Genomic DNA, 18,933 nt, shown 5'->3' with positions numbered 1-18,933 from the left:
CGTATACACAATGGCGGCTACCGGCTTGCTTCGGCTGCTGCTGTGGTTTCTGTGTCTTTTCGCAATCGCACAGGCTCGACTTCTCCAGCCGGTTGACGTGGTGTCTCTCCCACGTCCCGGCGCAGCTTCAACCTCACCGAGTGGAAAACTAGTCGTATATTCTCAATCGACATATCATCCTGAGGAAGACAAGGTAGGTGTAAAAGCTCGCCATGGTTACGTGAGAATATCTAGAATAATTGTGCATAACAACAGACAACCCAAAACTTGTACTTGGTGGACCTTGACAAATCTTCCGTCTCGCAGCTGACGAAGCCTTCTTTCGATTCTTCTCAGAGCGACCCGTTCTTCCTCGACGAATCCCACATTGCGTTCTTTCAAACCTTGAAAGATGAACCTGTGGACCAGCTTTATGTCTTGGATATTGCTGCAAAGAACGAAGAAGCTTACAAGCTTACTGATTTCCCTGTCGAGTTTGCTAATGTCAAGTGAGTGCCTGCCCAATTACGATTGTCAATTAAAACTTAACTTAGACATGTACATAAATGTTCCAGATATAACGATAAGAAAGGCATTCTTGTATTTTCTGCCAGGGTGTACGACAGCGACGATTCCCTTAAAGATACCAAATTGCGTGATTTGGAAATCGAATCGACAAAGCGAAGCTCCGGCTTGGTTTTCGACCACCTCATGGTCAGGCAAGTAAAACAGTCAACACTTTGTGATCGTGACCACATATTGTTAATACCAGAGCAATCGCAGACACTGGGATGCTTTCCGCTCAGACAAACAAAACAAGCTATTTGTTGTCCAACTCGAACTTGACGACGGCAAGTACAAAATTTCCGGCGAACCTCGAAACCTCTTGAAGAACACTGGTTTGGTTGGTAGCCTTTTACACAACGACTGTATTGCTGTAAGCAATAGTAAAATAACGCTTTATCTGGTGTAGGAGTGCCCGGATTTCCCATTGGGTGGTGCTTCCGAGTTTGATATCTCTCCAGATGGTAAAGGAAAGGACACTAATGGATCTGTATACTATGTAAGCTAAAGCATTACCTTAGGTGAGGAGGTCGCTTTTGCTGCAAAGATTACGAGCAGAGACAATGCTTGGCAAACATCAAGACATATTTACCTTGTACCTACTTTTGGAGAAGGAAAGCTCCAAGTCCTTAATGCCGATATTCCTGCAGCATCCAACTCTCCTACCTATGCTCCTAACGGTGATCTATTCTATCTGCAAATGTTTGTTCCTCAGTACGAATCCGATCGCAACCGGATCATCTTGTACAGCAAAGCCCTATCTGAACGGTTCGCTGTTGCAAGCGACTGGGACCGAAGCCCTTCAGACCTTGTGGTCGCTCCAGACGGAAGGACGCTTTATGTGACTGCAGAGGAATACGGTCGAGAGAAACTGTTCGCTATCGATCTCGAGACTGAAGATATTGAGACATTGATTAAAGATGGCTCTGTTTCGCAAGTCATGTCCCTCGCTGACGATCTACTCCTCCTCTCGTTGAATACCATGCAGTCACCAAATGTCCTATACACGTTGAACATCACCTCTGGAAACTTGGAGCAACAAGGACCTGCTGCAGATCTGGCTGAACGTCTGGGAGAGATTGAATTTTCTGCTGCTGAGGAGTTCGAATTCACCGGTGCTCTGGGCGACCGAGTGCATGGATTCTTGATCAAGCCTGCCGATTTCGATCCTTCCCAGAAGTATCCTGTTGCTTTCCTTATTCACGGCGGCCCACAAGGTGCATGGACTGATGGCTGGTAAAATATTTCATTTAAACGTTTTTCAGCAGAAGCATATGACTAAATGTCTGAAAATCAAGGTCGACTCGCTGGAACCCTCACGTTTTTGCAGGCGCAGGATTCGTCGCCATTGCCATCAACCCACACGGCTCCACAGGTAAATGCAATAACTAAATAGTACAAGGCAAGAAATTACAGCCATTAAAACGCAATGATAGGATACGGTCAAGCTTTTACCGATTCTATCCAACGTAACTGGGGCTCCCATCCATACCATGACTTGATCATTGGCTTGGATTACTGTCTCGAAAAATACGACTTTTTGGATGCTGAGCGCGTAGCTGGTCTGGGTGCTTCTTACGGAGGCTACATGATCAATTGGCTCAACGGTCACAATACAGAAAAGCGATTCAAAGCGTTCGTGAATCACGACGGTATGTTCAACACTTTGGAGAGTTACTACACAACCGATGAGCTCTATTTCCATGAAAGAGAGGTAAAGATTAAAAAGCAAGGTTTTCTGTTCGAAAAGAGAAACCCATACCAAGTACATCTTGATAGTTCGGTGGTGTCCCTTATAACCCTCTTGTTCGCGTGATGATTGAGCGCTGGAACCCTGCCAACTACGTGCACCGATGGGACACACCCACACTTGTCATCCATGGTAGATATTCTGTTTGCGAACGCTTATCTTTGATTTCGTTGTTCTAACTCTCATTTAATACAAGGTGCTCGTGACTATCGCCTGTTGTACGGCGAAGGCCTTGCCACTTTCACTGCTCTGCAGCGACGTGGTGTTCCCTCTCGCCTGCTTTTCTTCCCTGATGAAAATCATTGGACCTTGAAACCTGCCAACTCGCTCAAATGGCACAAAGAAGGTACGTGAATATCGTCTTTTAGCAAAGGACAGAACAGGATGCAAATATAATTTTTATTCTTTACATAGTAATCGACTGGATTACACGTTGGACAGCCCCAAAGTCGCCGTCCCTTGTACTTCAATTGCATGAATAGGCTAATAAACACCATACATTATGTTACATAGATCGTTGTTTGTTTAAAGTGCCCATAGTTTGACAACGTGATCATTGCCACCGCTTGCCAGTACGCTCTCGCGGAACCGTACTGAATTGACTTGATCACCGTGTCCAGATAAAGTGGTATGTTGGAAGGATGTGCGGTTATAAATCTACAGGTGACGAGTGTCAATACTTTGCCTCCTGATAAGAAGATTGTGGGAAACATACATCAATGGTTTCTCGAGTGGTCGAGCTAACAATGCGGCTTGCATCAAATTGCAAAGATGTCACTGGATCGCTGAAGCTCAGCGTATCGAATACGGAACCTGTGCGCAAATCCCAAATCTAAATTGCACTCTTTGCTGTTAGTTGGATAATTTTTTGCGTAACGTTTTCCTGTTCTCGAAACGGACCTTTATATTCTTATCAACGCCTCCGCTAACTAGGTGGATTTCGTCGAATTGCAAACAAGTGATAGCACCTGCAAAATATTAGATGGTTACGAACAATTCTTTTTACACCGGGAAATGAACGAGAGACTCACCATTGTGTGCTGGCAAAGTGCGATGTACCTGTCCAGTACGCACTGCGCAAGTAGGTAATTATCAGTGGATACATCCAAATTCATGTATAAAATCCAACTTACGATCCCACATCCGTATCTTGCCATCTATTGTTCCACTAGCAAGCGCAAAGTTCCAAAACTGTAATGCTCCAATGTAGTTCTCGCTCATTTCTAGGTAATCATAAAGTCCATCCAGCGACCATTGACCGAGAGGGACCTGGGTATGCAATTTGGATGAAGAAGCTGTACTGTTGGTAGCCCACATGACATCCAGGGTAAGAACACATTGTTGGGTCTCCAGATCCCACTGCTTCATAGTTTTATCGTTCGCACCAGATACCTTGAAGGGTGTCGAATGTCAAATCAATTTAATCTTCATGATATTCTGCATAGATTGAGACTTACTGCTGTGGAATTTTCAAAGTGAAGTGCGGTGACTTCACCTCGATGGCCTTCTAAGGTTCCGACACAGCAGTTGCATAGAGATGGTAGCGATTCTCCTGGCGTCGGTGAAGAGGAGCTGTCTGATTGGCTTGAAATAGAGCTGACTGTGCTGGGGGATGAAGGTAAAGGTGGTATCATCGAGAGGTCCCATTGTTTTATGGTTCCATTGTCGGATCCGGTTAGCAAATGTGCGTCGTTGACCTTTACACACCGCACTAGACTTGGATGAGTTGCAAGGTCGCCTACGCATCGGTTGCGATGGAGATCCCAAGCTCGTACAGTGCCATCCATTGATGACGAAACCAAGATACCCTTTGGATGGTTGAAATCGACGCAGATTACATCGTCTTCGTGACCTTCCAAAGTCTTGTAGCATTTGCCACGTTCAAAAATCTCTTCTTCTGAATCTGTTTCTTGGTTATCGGTTCTAGAGCTCACTACGTCGCTCGCTCGGCTTTCGTCATCTGCAGATACGATGGAATCGTTCAAATTATCGACTAGATTGCACATGCGATGACATGAGTGATTAGTTTACGTATGATCCATTTACACGTACTTGTTGATCGAAGTTGCTGCTCTTTTGCTTCTAATTTTGCCCATCTGGCTTCTAGTGCTTTTCGCTTGTTTATAAGTTCCTCTATTTGCAAGTTGATTTGGTTGATTTCGTTTGCTGTGGAAGACTGGTTACATTCGACTGTCAGTTATATCTGTGGTGATTGATGCATTTTCTGCCCTCTGATAAAAAAAAACCTTTTGCATTTGAAGCTTATCGCCTTCTTTCATCTTTTGTTCTCGTTCAGCAATGATCTGTGTCAAAGTCCGGTTCCCATCCGAGCCTGAATGCATAGTCAGCATTACCGTTCTTTACAGTGCATATATCGAGATGTCTGACGCACCTATACTAGCTGTGCTTCCATGCTTTTTCCGTCGGTGTCGAGACCTTTTTGGCGATGTGCTCGGAGAACCTGGGCTTGTCAGTGAAGGATACGCGGCTGCAAATCCTTGGAATAGTGATAACGGTGCTTGGGACTCGGGTATCTCGGCTTTCAACAACTCGGAGCTTGGGGGCAGCGCAAGACGTCCGCTGTGTAGAACCACGTCCGAACCAGATGACGTTTGAGCAGATCTCTGTCGTTGCTGTTGTTGTTGTTGCATAAGCTGCAATGCCCTCGCAAGCGATTCGCTCCGATATGCAGGGTGCCCACCAAGAGGACTGAACATGACGGTTGTTAAGGACTCGATTTGAGACAGTGACGAGAACCAATCGGGGAAGGAAGGTGGATGGAGCCAGTCTCGCGCAGCGTTGGCGATTCCAACTGCCCTGTTTCGCGCACTGTTTACCAGGGCTGTTGCGTTCTGGGCAGCAGCACCAGGAGGAGCTGCTGCTGGTCCGAGTGAAGTGGATCCCCCCGCACTTTCATTCTTTTTACTGCTGCGCGTTGTATCCGGATATGGCATAAGGACTGAGAAAGATGCCTCAGTTTTTGCTTGAAAATGGCGCCCGGGAGTCCGCCGAAAAGTGCTCACCAACCCCTCTCTCAGCACTGAGCTCCACAGTGCCGGTCACAGCCTGTCTCCACAGTTTTCCGGTTTTAGTAACCCTGACATTCGCCCATGCATCGCTGGTTTATAAGTGCCTGACAAGATTATCTAATGTCTGAAGATTACAGGCAAGCTAAAAAGGGAAGAAGATGAAATAAACAATTTTGTGCATGGTGATAAGATGAAACACGAAAGTGGTTCATGACAGAGAGAGGGGTTGAAGTGTCAAGTTTGCAAGGAATTCATACCTTACGTTAATGATGCAGTTTCAGCCAGAGTACAACGCATCCAACGCTTTCAAAGAGAAACCTTCGCTGAAGAATTTATCGGATCGAGCTTGGAGAGAAAAAATGGCGATGTTTTGGGCATTTTTCAATATTGATGCCATCAACGATATACTTGCTACCGACAAGTTTTGGACTTCCAACACGGAATCATTCTTACACCAAATGGTGTTGCCCGAATTCTGGGGTCGCCCACGAGAGCGGAAGATCATTTGTCACCTAGACAAGAAAGATTCGAGCATCAAAATCATACAACAACTGTAGACATTACTAGTCTCTATCCTACCTTGACGCCAGACTATGACAGCATTTATCTCAGGACATCAGACCTGGAGATCCCGCTATGCAACAACTCTCCTTCCAAAACGCCAAGAAAGCAAAAAGATTAAAACGATCCTTGAATTTCAAAACTATATCTATGCAGAACTTCCTAATAATTACCTTCGTTCCCTTCTTGTTTATGATCTACTTAATGCTGTATTTTCCTTTGTACTATCTGTTATTTTTTCTTCTCCTGCGACAATATACACTTCATAAAATTGTTCTTTTATTAATAAGGGGGCATTTGACGCAGATGCCATCAACTAAAATAATGGCTATGTACTCTAAAGGTCCAGTAAATTTTGCAGGTCCTTTAACATATCAGAGGTCTACAAATTCACTCCAGTTCTTGAGCATCATACAGACTCCGAAACGGCTGTGCGTAGACCTGAAATGCAGCCCTGGCAACCAAGTATGATCCCCCCTTCAATTCGTCGTCATGGTGCGTATCACTGAAATCTATTATCCATCCATCCACCAGTCGATCCATGTCGTGTGCTCTTTGCTTTCCGGTCAATGATGCGTAGAATGCAGATGTGGCAACGTCGGTCTCGAGATCACGAAATTCAGCGCATGTCAGAATTGTCAGCAGCACCACCAGCATTTGCCAAACACATTCCGTGAATTTAAGAGAGGAGTACAAAGAAAGAAAGGAAGCCAAAAGCAAAGAAGCACCGGCTGGATCACTATATGTACATTTGCAATTGCAGCTAGCTCACAAAAGCAATTTTTCTATTAGGCCGGCGTCAAAGCCTACGAACTTCGCAACAAGAACAAGGCTGAGCTTCTCAAGATCCTTGATGAGCAAAAGCAGGAGCTTGCCAGTCTCCGCGTCCAAAAGGTCGCTGGTGCCTCTGCCTCCAAGCTTCAGCAAATGTAAGTTTACGGCTTGCACTTATACATGTGGATACGGATGTATATTTATGCAAACTGAAAATTACTAGTGGCACTGCCCGCAAGAACATTGCTCGCACCTTGACCGTTATCAGCCAGACCCAGCGCGAACAGCTTCGTCTCTTCTACAAGAAGAAGAAGTACCTTCCCTTGGATTTGCGTGTCAAGAAAACCCGTGCTATGCGCCGTGCCTTGACTCCCTACGAGCGCAGCCTCAAGACTGTCAAGCAACAGAAGAAGGAGGCTTACTTCCCTCTCCGCAAGTACGCTGTTAAGGCATAGATGAACATATCTTTGTTTTGATTCAATATACGTACATTCGTGGAAGATCCAATCAGCATGAGTTATTCATATTGGAGCCATTCCAGCAAATCGTTGCAGTGAATTCATTGTGACAGATCTGTCCAATTGTTTTAAATACTGAAAGAAATCGTCGTATGTTCTGTTCGGGCGCGCATCATCGTAATGTTAAGATTCTCCCCTATACGTCATTGCCGTCTTTCCTTCCTTGCAACAAATGAATGAAACATGGACAACAGGAAACCATATTTAGAAATGGTCATCCTAACACTCTTACTTTACGACTAGGTAGACGACTTCGGCTTATTTTAGCTGACTTGATTGTGATATAAAAGACCACTTATAAGTGGTTTCCAGTGGTAAGAGCAGCGTTCTTCTTCTCGTCATTCTTTTTCTCTCTTTCTATTTTTTCTTCCCTATATTCCCATTCCATTCCTTGGTAGTACTCTCGTTTATCATGTCCAAACCGGAAAAGACAACTGTATGCTCCCCAAAGGTTCTGCTTGATGCAGCTCAAGAGAAGGATATTCGGGATCTTGCCAACATTGTATCAATGGTAAAATCGCGTACCCGTCGTCCAAGAAGAAAGCAAAAGAAACAAGATAGCGACCGGATTCCGCGTCCCATGAACTGTTTCATGGCCTACCGTCTCGAGAAACAGAAAGAAATCGTAGCGCGTTGCCCTGGTGCCAACCATCGCGATATCTCCAAGGTTGTGGCGAAATGGTGGCGCAGAGAATCAGAAAATGTGAAGCAAAAATACAGGAACATTGCAGAGAAAGCCAAGCAGCAACATTCTATCACGTAAGTTATATGATTAATTGATAATTTCTGTAATGTACGAGAACATATCTGATCTTGTTACTAGATATCCAAACTACAAGTATACGCCAAAAAGGAAAAAACGCAGCACGAAAAACAAGAAAAAGGAGCAACCATCACCATCGTTGGAATATTCTACCATGCCTGCAACGTCATCTCAAGATAGCTCATCGATGGATATGGCAAGAAATATGGAACAGACATACTACTTGAGCCACCCCCTCGATCCTGCCCATGCGATGCCGTCATGGCTGAGTCCAATACCTTACGCAAATCCTTCCTATCTGATGCAAGAGGGGAGCCAGACGCCACCGGAAGCGCTACTGTTGTCACCTTACACATATGGTAATTTCCATGAGGAAGATGCATACTACGCCGCGGACCAGCAATTGGCGCCTCCTCTTGAAGACATTGCTGCATATCGACAAAGTGCTTTTTTAGGCTACCCTCCTCGCCCATCTATTTCCTTTTCCATCTCGACAACTTCCTCCATTGAATCGACGTTTGCCTTGGGTCACGAAACCTATCTTGGGTCATCCTCCCATGAGCAGGTATTCGATTTGTATCATCATCCAAAAGATTTTAGGTACGAACGCGTCCCTGGATGGCAAACAACATCCTCTACTCAAGAACCGTTCCTGCAGGACTCATCGTGTTGTTGCGAACCATTGGAGTCGACGGTTTCCTCCTTTGACTACTCCAGTCATTCGTTGTAAATTTTCCGTGTCTCACCAGTGTAAAATCCAAAACCCTCTCTTTGTGCTCTCATCCACTTGCCATTTGAATAAATACAAAGGCGTGCCATCTTTTTCTTTCTTGTAAGCCTTTCGATTTTTTCAAGAGCGGTTATTGGATAGATATAAGGTATGTCCATTTCCATTGGTGAGATACAAAGTAGAATTCGCCGACCCGAGACCAATGGAAATGGGATACTGTCTACTGGAAGGTTCCAGTAACTAGGCACACAGCCAGTAGCAGCGCGTCGTGTTATTGTTTCAATTTCTTGCAATAAAACTAGTAGCTAACACGCTGCATTTCTCGTATACATGGTGTCGAATGGTGTCATATTTAGTTGTAAATGCACATTCTGCACGTTCATATTATGATCTGTACCACGGGCCACCTCGTTTGTGGGGTTTGAAAGCTCGCGATGGTCATGGAACCTGCTAGAAAGAGATACTGCTGGATTTCAAAATTTTTCATCCAGTGGAGAGTATAAAAGCAGTCGCGCGGCTGCCCCTTTCCTTTCCACTGCCTTCTTTCTTCGCCAAAGGAACACTTACCATGAGCGCTCCCGAGACCGAAACCTTCACCTTCCAAGCTGAGATCTCTCAGTTGATGAGCTTGATCATCAACACCTTCTACTCCAACAAGGTAACGTAAAAAGAATTGAACAGAGTTCTGCTTGGTAGAACGGCGTTTTGACATGATATCGTTTGGGATTCTAGGAAATCTTCTTGCGTGAGTTGATCTCCAACGCCTCTGATGCCTTGGACAAGATTCGCTACCAGTCCTTGACCGACCCTTCCGTTCTCGAATCCGAGAAGGATCTCTACATTCGCATCATCCCCGACAAGGAACACAACATCTTGTCTATCCGCGATAGCGGTATTGGTATGACCAAGGCCGATCTCGTCAACAACCTTGGTACCATCGCCAAATCCGGTACCAAGGCTTTCATGGAAGCTCTCTCCTCTGGTGCTGATATCTCCATGATCGGTCAATTCGGTGTCGGTTTCTACTCTGCCTACCTTGTTGCTGACAAGGTCGAAGTCATCACCAAGCACAACGATGACGAGCAATACATCTGGGCCTCCTCTGCTGGCGGTTCCTTCACCATCACCCGCGATGAAGTCAACCCCCGCCTTGGTCGCGGTACTGAGATGCGCCTTTACTTGAAGGAAGACCAGGTAAGTTCCCGTTTTTTCCAGCTCCTTCTAGTTGACACAGGTATGCTGAGTTTGAATTCCTTATTTAGCTCGAGTACCTTGAGGAACGCAGAATCAAGGATATTGTCAAGAAACACTCTGAATTCATCTCCTACCCTATCCAGCTCGTTGTTGAAAAGGAGGTCGAGAAGGAAGTCTCTGACGACGAGGCTGAAGAGGTCAAGGAAGGCGAAGAGAAGCCCAAGATCGAAGAAGTTGAGGATGAGGATGAGAAGAAGGACGAAAAGAAGAAGAAGACCATCAAGGAGAAGACCACCGACACGGAGGAACTTAACAAGACCAAGCCGCTCTGGACCCGCAACCCCGAAGACATCAAGTCTGAAGAATATGCGCAGTTCTACAAGGCTCTCACCAACGACTGGGAGGACCACTTGGCTGTCAAGCACTTTTCCGTTGAAGGTCAGCTTGAATTCCGCGCTATCCTCTTTGTCCCCAAGCGTGCTCCCTTCGACTTGTTCGAGACCAAGAAGAAGCGCAATAACATCAAGTTGTACGTCCGCCGTGTCTTCATTATGGATGACTGCGACGAATTGATCCCTGAATGGCTCAACTTCGTGAAGGGTGTCGTCGACTCTGAGGACTTGCCTCTCAACATTTCTCGTGAGATGCTCCAGCAGAACAAGATTTTGAAGGTTATCCGCAAGAACCTCGTCAAGAAGTGCCTTGAAATGTTCGCTGAAATCGCTGAAGACAAGGAGAACTTTGACAAGTTTTACGAAGCCTTCTCCAAGAACCTCAAGCTCGGTATCCACGAAGACTCCCAGAACCGCCAGAAGCTTGCCGACCTCCTCCGTTACTACTCCACCAAGTCTGGCGACGAGATGACTTCTCTCAAGGACTATGTCACTCGCATGCCCGAGAAGCAAAAGAACATCTACTACATCACTGGCGAGTCCCGCGCTGCCATTGAGAACTCTCCATTCTTGGAAGGTTTCAAGAAGAAGGGCATTGAAGTCCTTTTGATGACCGACCCTATTGATGAATACTCCACCACCCAGCTCAAGGAATATGACGATAAGAAGCTTGTCTGCATTACCAAGGAAGGTGTCGAGATCGAGGAAGATGAGGAAGAGAAGAAGGCCCGCGAAGAAGAGGAAAAGAAGTTCGAGGACCTTTGCAAGCACGTCAAGGAAATTTTGGGTAGCGACAAGGTTGAGAAGGTTGTCGTCTCCAACAAGCTCACTGACTCCCCATGCGTTCTTACCACCGGTCAATTCGGTTGGTCTGCCAACATGGAACGTATCATGAAGGCTCAGGCTCTCCGTGACAACAGCATGTCCTCTTACATGGCCTCCAAGAAGACCTTCGAACTCAACCCCAAGCACCCTATCATCAAGTCCCTCAAGGAGAAGGTTGCTGCCGACTCTAGCGACCGCACCGTCAAGGATCTCACCACCTTGTTGTACGAGACTGCTTTGTTGACTTCTGGTTTCAGCCTTGACGAACCCAGCACCTTCGCTAACCGCATTCACCGCATGGTTGCTCTTGGTCTTTCTATCGATGAGGAAGAGATGGCTGATGAGCCCGCTGCCACCGAAACTGCTGACGAAGTTGTCGAAACCTCCAAGATGGAAGAAGTTGACTAAATGTTTTGCAATACCTGTTTAATGTACCATTCACATTCACACCCATCGCTCGACATTTAATTTGTGTACATTTCCCCGTAAATATTTCCTCTTTTTTCTTCTTTTCTCCCCTTATCATCCCTAAAAAAGCTTACGTTATATCATCATTGGAAGTCGATGAATAAAAACATTGCGACAAGGATGATGCTAGCAAGTTTGTTTTTGAAAAAAAAAGACTCTGACAATTTATTCATATCCCCATCGGCCCCTAAAATGATCAGGGAAATGAGTCCTGTTCAGAAATGTTTTGGAAATGTTTTGTGGCACTGGAGCCTACAGCCTACGAGTGTTGAACCTTTAATGGAGCTCTCAATACCTTGATGAACCGACGTTCCACCTTCATATCATGCTCGATTATCTACAAGTTGTAGCATAAAGTTCTCATTGCTTATTTCTCATATTACCGCATGCTCGATCTAAATTCAGGGTAATCGACAACCTTGTATACTTGCTTCACTGTCAACCAATTAAGTGCTTCGATGACGTTATTGACAATGAAAGCGAGGCATAAAATTGTCAATTGAAAATCATCGTCCTTTTGGTTTCACACTTCTTTCTTTCTGTTCACTTCCACGTTCGCACCATCGATTTTCCATGTGATTTCTTCTCGTTATATATCACCTTCGCACGACGCTGGCGGAAGAGAAGGAAGATTCAGCGGATGTGTCTCTGTTTTGGTACCAATCCAAGTGTCTCAGCTGTCCCAATAGAATTATCCCTCTACAACAGTCAAATCTGATGAGCGTTGGATCACTATGGATGCAACTCAGCGAATTAAACTGGCATACATTATGCCACATTCCTTCCGAAGAATACAAGCCAGTGACGAAGGAGCTGTTACCTACCTGGACCGGAACTGCATGAACTGTTCAACTGAACGTATGATAACACGTCTCAATAACGAGTTTCCCGGCGAAGAATTCACCACCGTGAAGAACATCGGACCTCACGGACGTTTCATTTTCACATATCTGGTATCGTCAAAAGGCCAGGTTTACTCTTTCAACTGCGAGCGATTCTGAACTTCCTCTAAACGAGACTACCGGCTATGTCTTGCGTGCCTTTAATGTGAACAACTCCCAAGCGTGGTTCGCAGTTCATCACATCGTTCTGGCAAGCTTCACTTACCCTCGCCCGCCAGGATTAGTAATCGATCATCTTGATGGAAATAGGGCAAGCAACAGTTCAGCCAACTTGGAATATGTTACGTACTCAAAAAATGCCTTGCGTGCGCATACAGCACTATAAACTCTCAATCGTCCGCCCGCGGAATCCAGGGTGCAAATATGGCATTCGGTTGGCGAATGCAACGATAGATCATTTGCTGACTACAAAGTCCCTGAAGATGGGGTTATACGTAACAGAAGAACTGGGAGAATCTTGACGCAACGAAAAGCCAGTGCCTGTTGGACCATCCACAAGGTAGACGACTACTTAGCATAACCCGGTCGCTATGAAAGTCCACCGCATCATGGCATTCGCATGCCATTGGCAGCAGTACGATACCATCGAAAGACCATATGTGGATCATAAGGATCAAGACGAAGAAAACAATCATGTCGAAAACCTCCGATGGTTTTCTGCACAGGATATCTCACTGAGCAGAAAGGCCTGCTTCCCGGTGTATACGACTCTGCTCATTGGATCCCCAGAAGAACTGTTATCTTTCCGGCGATGTCAGAAGCAAGAAGGCAGCTAGAAGGATTCTAGATCTGCTTCAACAGTTACTTATTAGGTCACCATCTCTTTATATTAGTTTTATATTGGATTGGGATGATATCCTTAAAATACATATAAAATTCAGACTACCCACTGTTTGGAATCATTTGCGTTTGCATTGATTAGAAAGGACTGGTAATGGCAAGCTTCTTCCGCGATGATTAAGAGAATATTGTAAAAAAGACACAACTCTCCCTTCTTTGACAGTTTCAAGAAGGGCGCTGTTGAAAACCAAGTTCTTTTGCAGCAGTATCATGATGTTACTTGTGGAAACGAAATTGGGTATCTTGTCAATTATAATCTAGCATTTTTGGGTGAAAGCTTGTTCTCTTTGTTCAAGCGCATTTACATCCAATATTCCAAAATCCACAGTATCAATGATGAAACGGAAACGATACGACGGGTATATGTACAAGCACGTGTTCCTAAAACGGATCACGTCTGAGGTATGTTGATAACGTCTATCATCATTAGATTGATCAAGCTTTCACATTCATCAGCCATATCGTATTCCTCACTATAGACATTCACACACAGGTGTATATTCTATGCATTAGAAGCTCGTGACGGGACAAATAAGGAGCCTTTGATCTATTAATTACATTGACAGGCTAACAGTTTTGTCTATCTTTGGCGTTGTTGCAATGGCTAATGCGGCCACCCGGCCCCTTGAAGAGCCGGGAAACCGCGGACGAGAGAAGCCGAGCTTGATGAAAACATAACTTTATACAATCAAAGGCATCCATTCAGTCGTTTGTCTTTGTAAAAGTAAATATGAACTGTATACCTTTCTTTTGCCATTGCTGCGCCGTTTAATCTAGAGCGCGCCAGAAATCAGCGATATTGTGAGCATAGTCCACAAATCATTGGTGTCATCCTTGTTTTATTTCAGATAATAAGTGAGTTCCATCGTCATTTCAATAAGAGTTATTCAAACAGTCTACATACCGACTTTCGGAGGAGGTCAGAGTCGGACACCTGATCTTGTTCATGAAGTTGGATCAGAGCTTCCCTAGTGCTAGGTATATTTTGGACATAAATTGCATAGAAGAATATGGAATACATGTTAGAAAGTGTAAAGAAGCGATAATCAATGTATTCTGACCTTATGTATGTGTGAAAAACAATTTTTGGGATTGATGCAGGTTCATTTTGCTAAGGACTTGTGCAACAGTTGGAGTAATACTCAGGACGCACATGCATGCAAGATTATATGCTGTGTTAGGAAGGTGCTTCAAATTGTACAGCACATACCGATGTTTTATCTATTAACTTTGTCTAAAAACACTGTAGCTGCAGTTCCAAGTTTTGGCGCACGCTTTGGAGAGCGATAAAGTACGTAAAAGCAAAGTAAAAGGAAAGGAAAAAAGAAGCAAAGCAACTCGTCTACATATATCGTGACACTAGATAGAGTCTTTATGCAAGGTCCCTCCTGTATGGATATGTATTGCAATGCAAATCACCGTCGGTCTTGCATATGGGTTATCAAATGCCATGCTCCAGCCATACAGCGCCCTTTGTGCTTTTTTGTTTCCAGACAGACGTTTCAAGAATATGAACATGTAGGAGATTGGCTGTATTGCAAAAAGCGGAGCGGTCAAGTTCTGTTGCATCTTTTCGACGAGCTTATTAAGGGTTATTCTGGAGATATCATTACATAGCTGTCCGAATTCTTCTTGTTACTGTAGATAGTCTAAAATCCGCGGATATGGACTCAAGGCGAGTGAAATAATTGAAACTTTGAAGTCTCGCTTCAGTATGCTGCGCGGAGGCTACAGTTACCACATAAAAAACGGACAAAGAAAAGCGTCAGAGACATTCTTGTACCCGACGATCTACTAGCTGCATGATGCACAGTTCTCAAGAGAAACGTCATTTTACATTTTGTATGTACAAGAATACGAAATCATGTAACGCATGCGATAAACAGGAGGAATGAATGGGAGTTCCAGGAAGGAGGAGTACGTGTTACTGCAGATACTTTGCAAAAACGAAAACACATCGTCCAACAGCACTTTATAAAGACACGAATGTCACTTTTTACTGTGTACATGAATATTATTAGATCCGCTGTTGATAGCCTCGTTGATTAATTTGAAACATGCTACCAGTTTTCATTGTATGTATTACGGCACTTATACTTGTCAACAAATATCTTTTCATAGGCAGTAAGTAGACGTATGGTCGAGGACATCATTATAAGTATCCTTTAGCCACTGATTTTATTCAGACCAGTTTCATAAGATATCCAGAGAGCTTCAAAGAGTTTAGAAATATTTAGAGAAAAGTACGACATATTTTAGCTTAAAGAGAATTGTGTCACTTACAAGGTTCATTTGTGTCCTTTTTATACGACTGCTATCCAGTCTATGTTGGGTAATAAGCATGTATCGTCGGCGATGTATCCAGGAGCCATCACGAGGAGGCGGCACATTCTCTTTCTATTTGTCATCTTTGTGCATGATGGGCGTTTTAATGTACGAGCACAGAAACTCGAAATGATCCGGTCTTGAAACGCTTTGGATGCTTCGGATCGTTGGACTTCCCTTGGACGTCTTTAAAGCTTTGGAAACTCTTGACTGCTTTAAGTGCCTTGGATGTCTTGAATAACATGTATAGCTTTGAATAACCTTCAGCCCTCTTGAGTAGTCTTGAGCGCCCTTGAGTAGCCATGAGTAGCATGAATAGCCAAGGACGTTATAAATAACTACCTCGGATGTCTTGGATGTCATCAGTAGCACGAGCGTCTTAGCCGCCTTGAATGCCTTGTAAGCTGGAGCTATAGAAAGGAAACCAGAATCGCTTGAACTATGTGACTGATTCAAATCATACTTAGCAGGTTGCCAAGATTGGAACGATACAGAGAAGATAGCATAGCCCGTAAATGCTTAGATGTAACCTCTTGGATACGCGGAGCAACTTTTTGATTTGATTGGCTTGAAGGTGGGAAGTCCCGATGTAGGTCCCACGTCGGAGCCGATGCGAGCCTTTTAGTTACTACAGCACGTTAAGTCTCCAAGTTTGTGGCAGCTTAATGAGGAGCAAAGTGTCAAAAAGGCTGGCACTCCAATCAGAAGCTATAGAAAAATTTGGATCATTGAGTTACATTAGTGATTGGAACGATACTTAGCGGTAACGAGACCCGTGATCGTGAGCTCCCGCGAGACAACAAGTGAAGGTCCTCCCAGAGTCCACTGCAGATCTTGACAGCTTGTGAGAAGAAATGGGAAAACCAAAGCAATAACGCAAAATTGGGGCATCGGGTCGTTTTCTTGCCATGGTAACTTTAATTTCCCAAAAGGGCATATCATAACTTGCCTGATTTTACACCTCACTCGTAAGCTATGTGATCATTTTGATCCTAGTGAGAATGTCGCCATCAAAGCTACAGCCATATCCACCTGCAGGTATCGATCACTGTGCAATTTTTTTTGACGCAGAAATGAAAAAGATCAAAAAGGTGTATTATGTGACAAGAAGGAAAAAGGGAAGAAATGAACATACGAAAGTACCCAACGCAGCTATGTACAGTACACACTATGGGGAAAAACAGTTACTTTGCAGACTAGTACAAGTCTTGATCATTGGACAAGAGCATTTGGATGGATGGTAAACGATAGGTCATGGGCTTGGTCACGGGTTGATTCATACAGCTGACAGGCGGCAGGTACATTGGGGTTTCCTCGGTGTGCACCGGTGTTGCCGCTGGAGACGAAAATGATGAGCTGTCACAATATTCGGGTTCGTCCAACGGATGAACAAGCGAAGGAGTAGGAAGCATACAGGTTGACGAACAAGAAGAGGAAGAGGAAGAGGCAGAAGAGCAAGGTGAAGGCGTATCGACGGCTGTAAGCGTTGGAGATGGAAAGAAGGTGGAAGAAGGAATCTTTTCTGGATCCTCGCGTTCGGCAGCAGAGAGCTGGACGCCGTGATGTGTTTCAATATGACGAGTTAGTTGCCCACGTCTCCAGAATGATTTGAAACACCTTGGTGCTGGGCAGTGGTTGAGCTTAGCAGTTGTAGATTGACGGTACGGGCTGGAACGAGGTTTGGACTGGTTTGAGGTTGATGAGGAAGTGGTACCGGATTGAATGAAGCGCAAAATAGAGCAGTGCTGTTGTTGTCGGATATAGGCCTCTTCGTCGTCAGGGGACCTTTGCTTTAATGCGCTTGTTGATCGGCGTACTCTTCTCCGCTTTTGCAGCAGCACGGAAGGAGGGGCATAGTGAATGCGAGTATGCCGGCTAAGCTCGTCAGAGCGTGCAAACCTCTTGTCGCATTGTGGAAAAGTGCAGACATGCGGCTTCTCACCAGTATGAGTGCGAACATGCCTTACTTTGTGTTCAAGACGGTAAAATGATTTCTGACAGTAATCGCACTTGTAAGGCCGCTGCAGAGCAATCTGTAACTCCAGATCAGAGTGAGCAGGAGCAGACATCAGAGCAAAAAAAGGAAGAATAGAAGAAAGAGAAAGAAGAAAACGAGGTGATTAAAAAAACAACATTAGGTTTCTTTTATACCGCTTAGCGTTGCTATGCGAGACGGGTGGGTTACTGTACATTTTTTATGGACTTGCATTCAATAAGGTTCCGGATCTGCAAAGCGGGCTATTGTAATTTATTTATGTAGACCCCTTTGCCGTACCCCACCACACTGACCATCACCATAACAATACCAAACTGCCCTTTTTTGCGTATCTTGAAACATGTGGCCCGGCATGATCAGTCTGCGGGATAACTCCCCTTTCGGGCACCTTCTTTCGCTTTTTTGTCTTGATTCTTCCGAGCTCGTTTGTTGACACAGCGTTCTACTTTTACAGTATTTAATTTATATTGCAGAAGAGCGATCTAGAGCCAATCGTTCTTGATAAGATTAACAAGCTTTTCTCGCTCGCAAGTTAGCACCGTTTTTTTACGTGACAGGTTAACAACAGCAGATGCGGACCCAGTCGGGTCAAGTCTGTGGTCTCCTTGGTTACAATGCATGCAGGTGTGTGCGCTGTTCTTGAAAACGATTATTCGCGCGCACTCAAACTTTACCCCAACTCAACTTGCATATCGACGTAAAAGTGCGCAAGATAATCTAAAGTATATATTATCGTGCATGGACAACCTTCCACACGCAGAGATAATCGGAGCACTCCTTTTTTTATGTTACTGTATGTATCACTTCCAAAAAAGGACATGTCTTTACGCGGGCGTGCGTGCAGCGAAACTTAATCCCATTTTAGCGCTTGCTTCATCTGAAGGGGTTGTATTTGCAATATGTATTGAACAAGGAAAAATTGTAGACTTGCCAAGGTTTAGTTTGATCGAGGTTCTACGAGAGAAATATGTAGACACGGATCGTCCTTTGAGTTAGTAAAGAGAAACACAATCTGCTCTGATTATATTGTTTTCCAACTGAGCAGCTCCAAATCCACCTGAGAGGAAGTTCACGATTGCTTTTCCTGTCTGTCTTTGTTAATATATGCTTCGTCTCATAGTATCCCGAGGCACACAAAGAATCTGGTACTACAATCTAATAGCAGCATAGAACCCACGGGTGCTGTGGGCGCAATATAGTGCCATATGGGTCATTTCAATACGAGTCACCAGACCTTATGCATTGCGCCAATTATATCTAGGATTCCGATTCTTTCTCGTAAAATGACTGCGAATGGATTCTTGCAAACTTGTTCTTCCTTCC

The 18,933-nt window shown here is 44.6% G+C and overlaps 12 protein-coding genes across 12 annotated transcripts; 8 read left to right on the top strand and 4 right to left on the bottom strand.

Annotated features, from left to right (window-relative positions):
* Positions 1–10: 10 nt before the first annotated feature.
* VTP01DRAFT_10632 (uncharacterized protein) lies at positions 11–2,775 on the top strand (the record flags this gene model as incomplete). Its single annotated transcript, XM_069379016.1, has 11 exons — positions 11–193; positions 256–488; positions 555–698; positions 763–883; positions 953–1,007; positions 1,065–1,779; positions 1,842–1,918; positions 1,980–2,257; positions 2,323–2,425; positions 2,490–2,639; positions 2,708–2,775. The coding sequence occupies 11 exons, from the start codon at positions 11–13 to the stop codon at positions 2,773–2,775; spliced, it is 2,127 nt and encodes a 708-aa protein (XP_069239032.1).
* A 43-nt stretch (positions 2,776–2,818) lies between these two features.
* On the bottom strand, positions 2,819–5,247 carry VTP01DRAFT_10631 (uncharacterized protein; the record flags this gene model as incomplete). The annotated part of the gene is made up of 9 exons (XM_069379015.1): positions 2,819–2,950; positions 3,009–3,125; positions 3,194–3,261; positions 3,325–3,366; positions 3,427–3,685; positions 3,751–4,286; positions 4,346–4,469; positions 4,540–4,625; positions 4,686–5,247. The coding sequence occupies 9 exons, from the start codon at positions 5,245–5,247 to the stop codon at positions 2,819–2,821; spliced, it is 1,926 nt and encodes a 641-aa protein (XP_069239031.1).
* A 341-nt stretch (positions 5,248–5,588) lies between these two features.
* On the top strand, positions 5,589–5,879 carry VTP01DRAFT_10630 (uncharacterized protein; the record flags this gene model as incomplete). The annotated part of the gene is made up of 1 exon (XM_069379014.1): positions 5,589–5,879. The coding sequence occupies one exon, from the start codon at positions 5,589–5,591 to the stop codon at positions 5,877–5,879; it is 291 nt and encodes a 96-aa protein (XP_069239030.1).
* Positions 5,880–6,375: 496 nt separating this feature from the next.
* Positions 6,376–7,112, top strand: VTP01DRAFT_10629 (60S ribosomal protein uL29; the record flags this gene model as incomplete). The annotated part of the gene is made up of 3 exons (XM_069379012.1): positions 6,376–6,378; positions 6,676–6,812; positions 6,881–7,112. 3 exons carry the CDS (start codon positions 6,376–6,378, stop codon positions 7,110–7,112), a joined length of 372 nt encoding a protein of 123 aa, XP_069239029.1.
* Positions 7,113–7,587: 475 nt separating this feature from the next.
* On the top strand, positions 7,588–8,668 carry VTP01DRAFT_10628 (uncharacterized protein; the record flags this gene model as incomplete). The annotated part of the gene is made up of 2 exons (XM_069379011.1): positions 7,588–7,934; positions 7,999–8,668. 2 exons carry the CDS (start codon positions 7,588–7,590, stop codon positions 8,666–8,668), a joined length of 1,017 nt encoding a protein of 338 aa, XP_069239028.1.
* Positions 8,669–9,236: 568 nt separating this feature from the next.
* VTP01DRAFT_10627 (uncharacterized protein) lies at positions 9,237–11,487 on the top strand (the record flags this gene model as incomplete). Its single annotated transcript, XM_069379010.1, has 3 exons — positions 9,237–9,326; positions 9,401–9,862; positions 9,931–11,487. The coding sequence occupies 3 exons, from the start codon at positions 9,237–9,239 to the stop codon at positions 11,485–11,487; spliced, it is 2,109 nt and encodes a 702-aa protein (XP_069239027.1).
* A 794-nt stretch (positions 11,488–12,281) lies between these two features.
* Positions 12,282–12,548, top strand: VTP01DRAFT_10626 (uncharacterized protein; the record flags this gene model as incomplete). The annotated part of the gene is made up of 1 exon (XM_069379009.1): positions 12,282–12,548. The coding sequence occupies one exon, from the start codon at positions 12,282–12,284 to the stop codon at positions 12,546–12,548; it is 267 nt and encodes an 88-aa protein (XP_069239026.1).
* A 431-nt stretch (positions 12,549–12,979) lies between these two features.
* On the top strand, positions 12,980–13,225 carry VTP01DRAFT_10625 (uncharacterized protein; the record flags this gene model as incomplete). The annotated part of the gene is made up of 1 exon (XM_069379008.1): positions 12,980–13,225. The coding sequence occupies one exon, from the start codon at positions 12,980–12,982 to the stop codon at positions 13,223–13,225; it is 246 nt and encodes an 81-aa protein (XP_069239025.1).
* Positions 13,226–13,680: 455 nt separating this feature from the next.
* VTP01DRAFT_10624 (uncharacterized protein) lies at positions 13,681–14,237 on the bottom strand (the record flags this gene model as incomplete). The annotated part of the gene is made up of 4 exons (XM_069379007.1): positions 13,681–13,762; positions 13,848–13,967; positions 14,033–14,062; positions 14,194–14,237. 4 exons carry the CDS (start codon positions 14,235–14,237, stop codon positions 13,681–13,683), a joined length of 276 nt encoding a protein of 91 aa, XP_069239024.1.
* A 1,480-nt stretch (positions 14,238–15,717) lies between these two features.
* Positions 15,718–16,556, bottom strand: VTP01DRAFT_10623 (uncharacterized protein; the record flags this gene model as incomplete). Its single annotated transcript, XM_069379006.1, has 4 exons — positions 15,718–15,864; positions 15,957–16,024; positions 16,078–16,232; positions 16,372–16,556. The coding sequence occupies 4 exons, from the start codon at positions 16,554–16,556 to the stop codon at positions 15,718–15,720; spliced, it is 555 nt and encodes a 184-aa protein (XP_069239023.1).
* Positions 16,557–16,810: 254 nt separating this feature from the next.
* On the bottom strand, positions 16,811–17,683 carry VTP01DRAFT_10622 (uncharacterized protein; the record flags this gene model as incomplete). The annotated part of the gene is made up of 1 exon (XM_069379005.1): positions 16,811–17,683. One exon carries the CDS (start codon positions 17,681–17,683, stop codon positions 16,811–16,813), a length of 873 nt encoding a protein of 290 aa, XP_069239022.1.
* A 498-nt stretch (positions 17,684–18,181) lies between these two features.
* Positions 18,182–18,606, top strand: VTP01DRAFT_10621 (uncharacterized protein; the record flags this gene model as incomplete). Its single annotated transcript, XM_069379004.1, has 3 exons — positions 18,182–18,234; positions 18,315–18,403; positions 18,476–18,606. 3 exons carry the CDS (start codon positions 18,182–18,184, stop codon positions 18,604–18,606), a joined length of 273 nt encoding a protein of 90 aa, XP_069239021.1.
* Between the last annotated feature and the right edge of the window lie 327 nt (positions 18,607–18,933).

The sequence above is a fragment of the Rhizomucor pusillus genome (genome assembly GCF_041956525.1).
Source record: "Rhizomucor pusillus strain CBS 183.67 unplaced genomic scaffold VTP01scaffold_9, whole genome shotgun sequence".
NCBI classification, from domain to species: domain Eukaryota; kingdom Fungi; phylum Mucoromycota; class Mucoromycetes; order Mucorales; family Lichtheimiaceae; genus Rhizomucor; species Rhizomucor pusillus.
The sequence above is the reverse complement of the archived record's forward strand: the minus strand, read 5'-3'. Positions and strand labels throughout refer to the sequence as shown.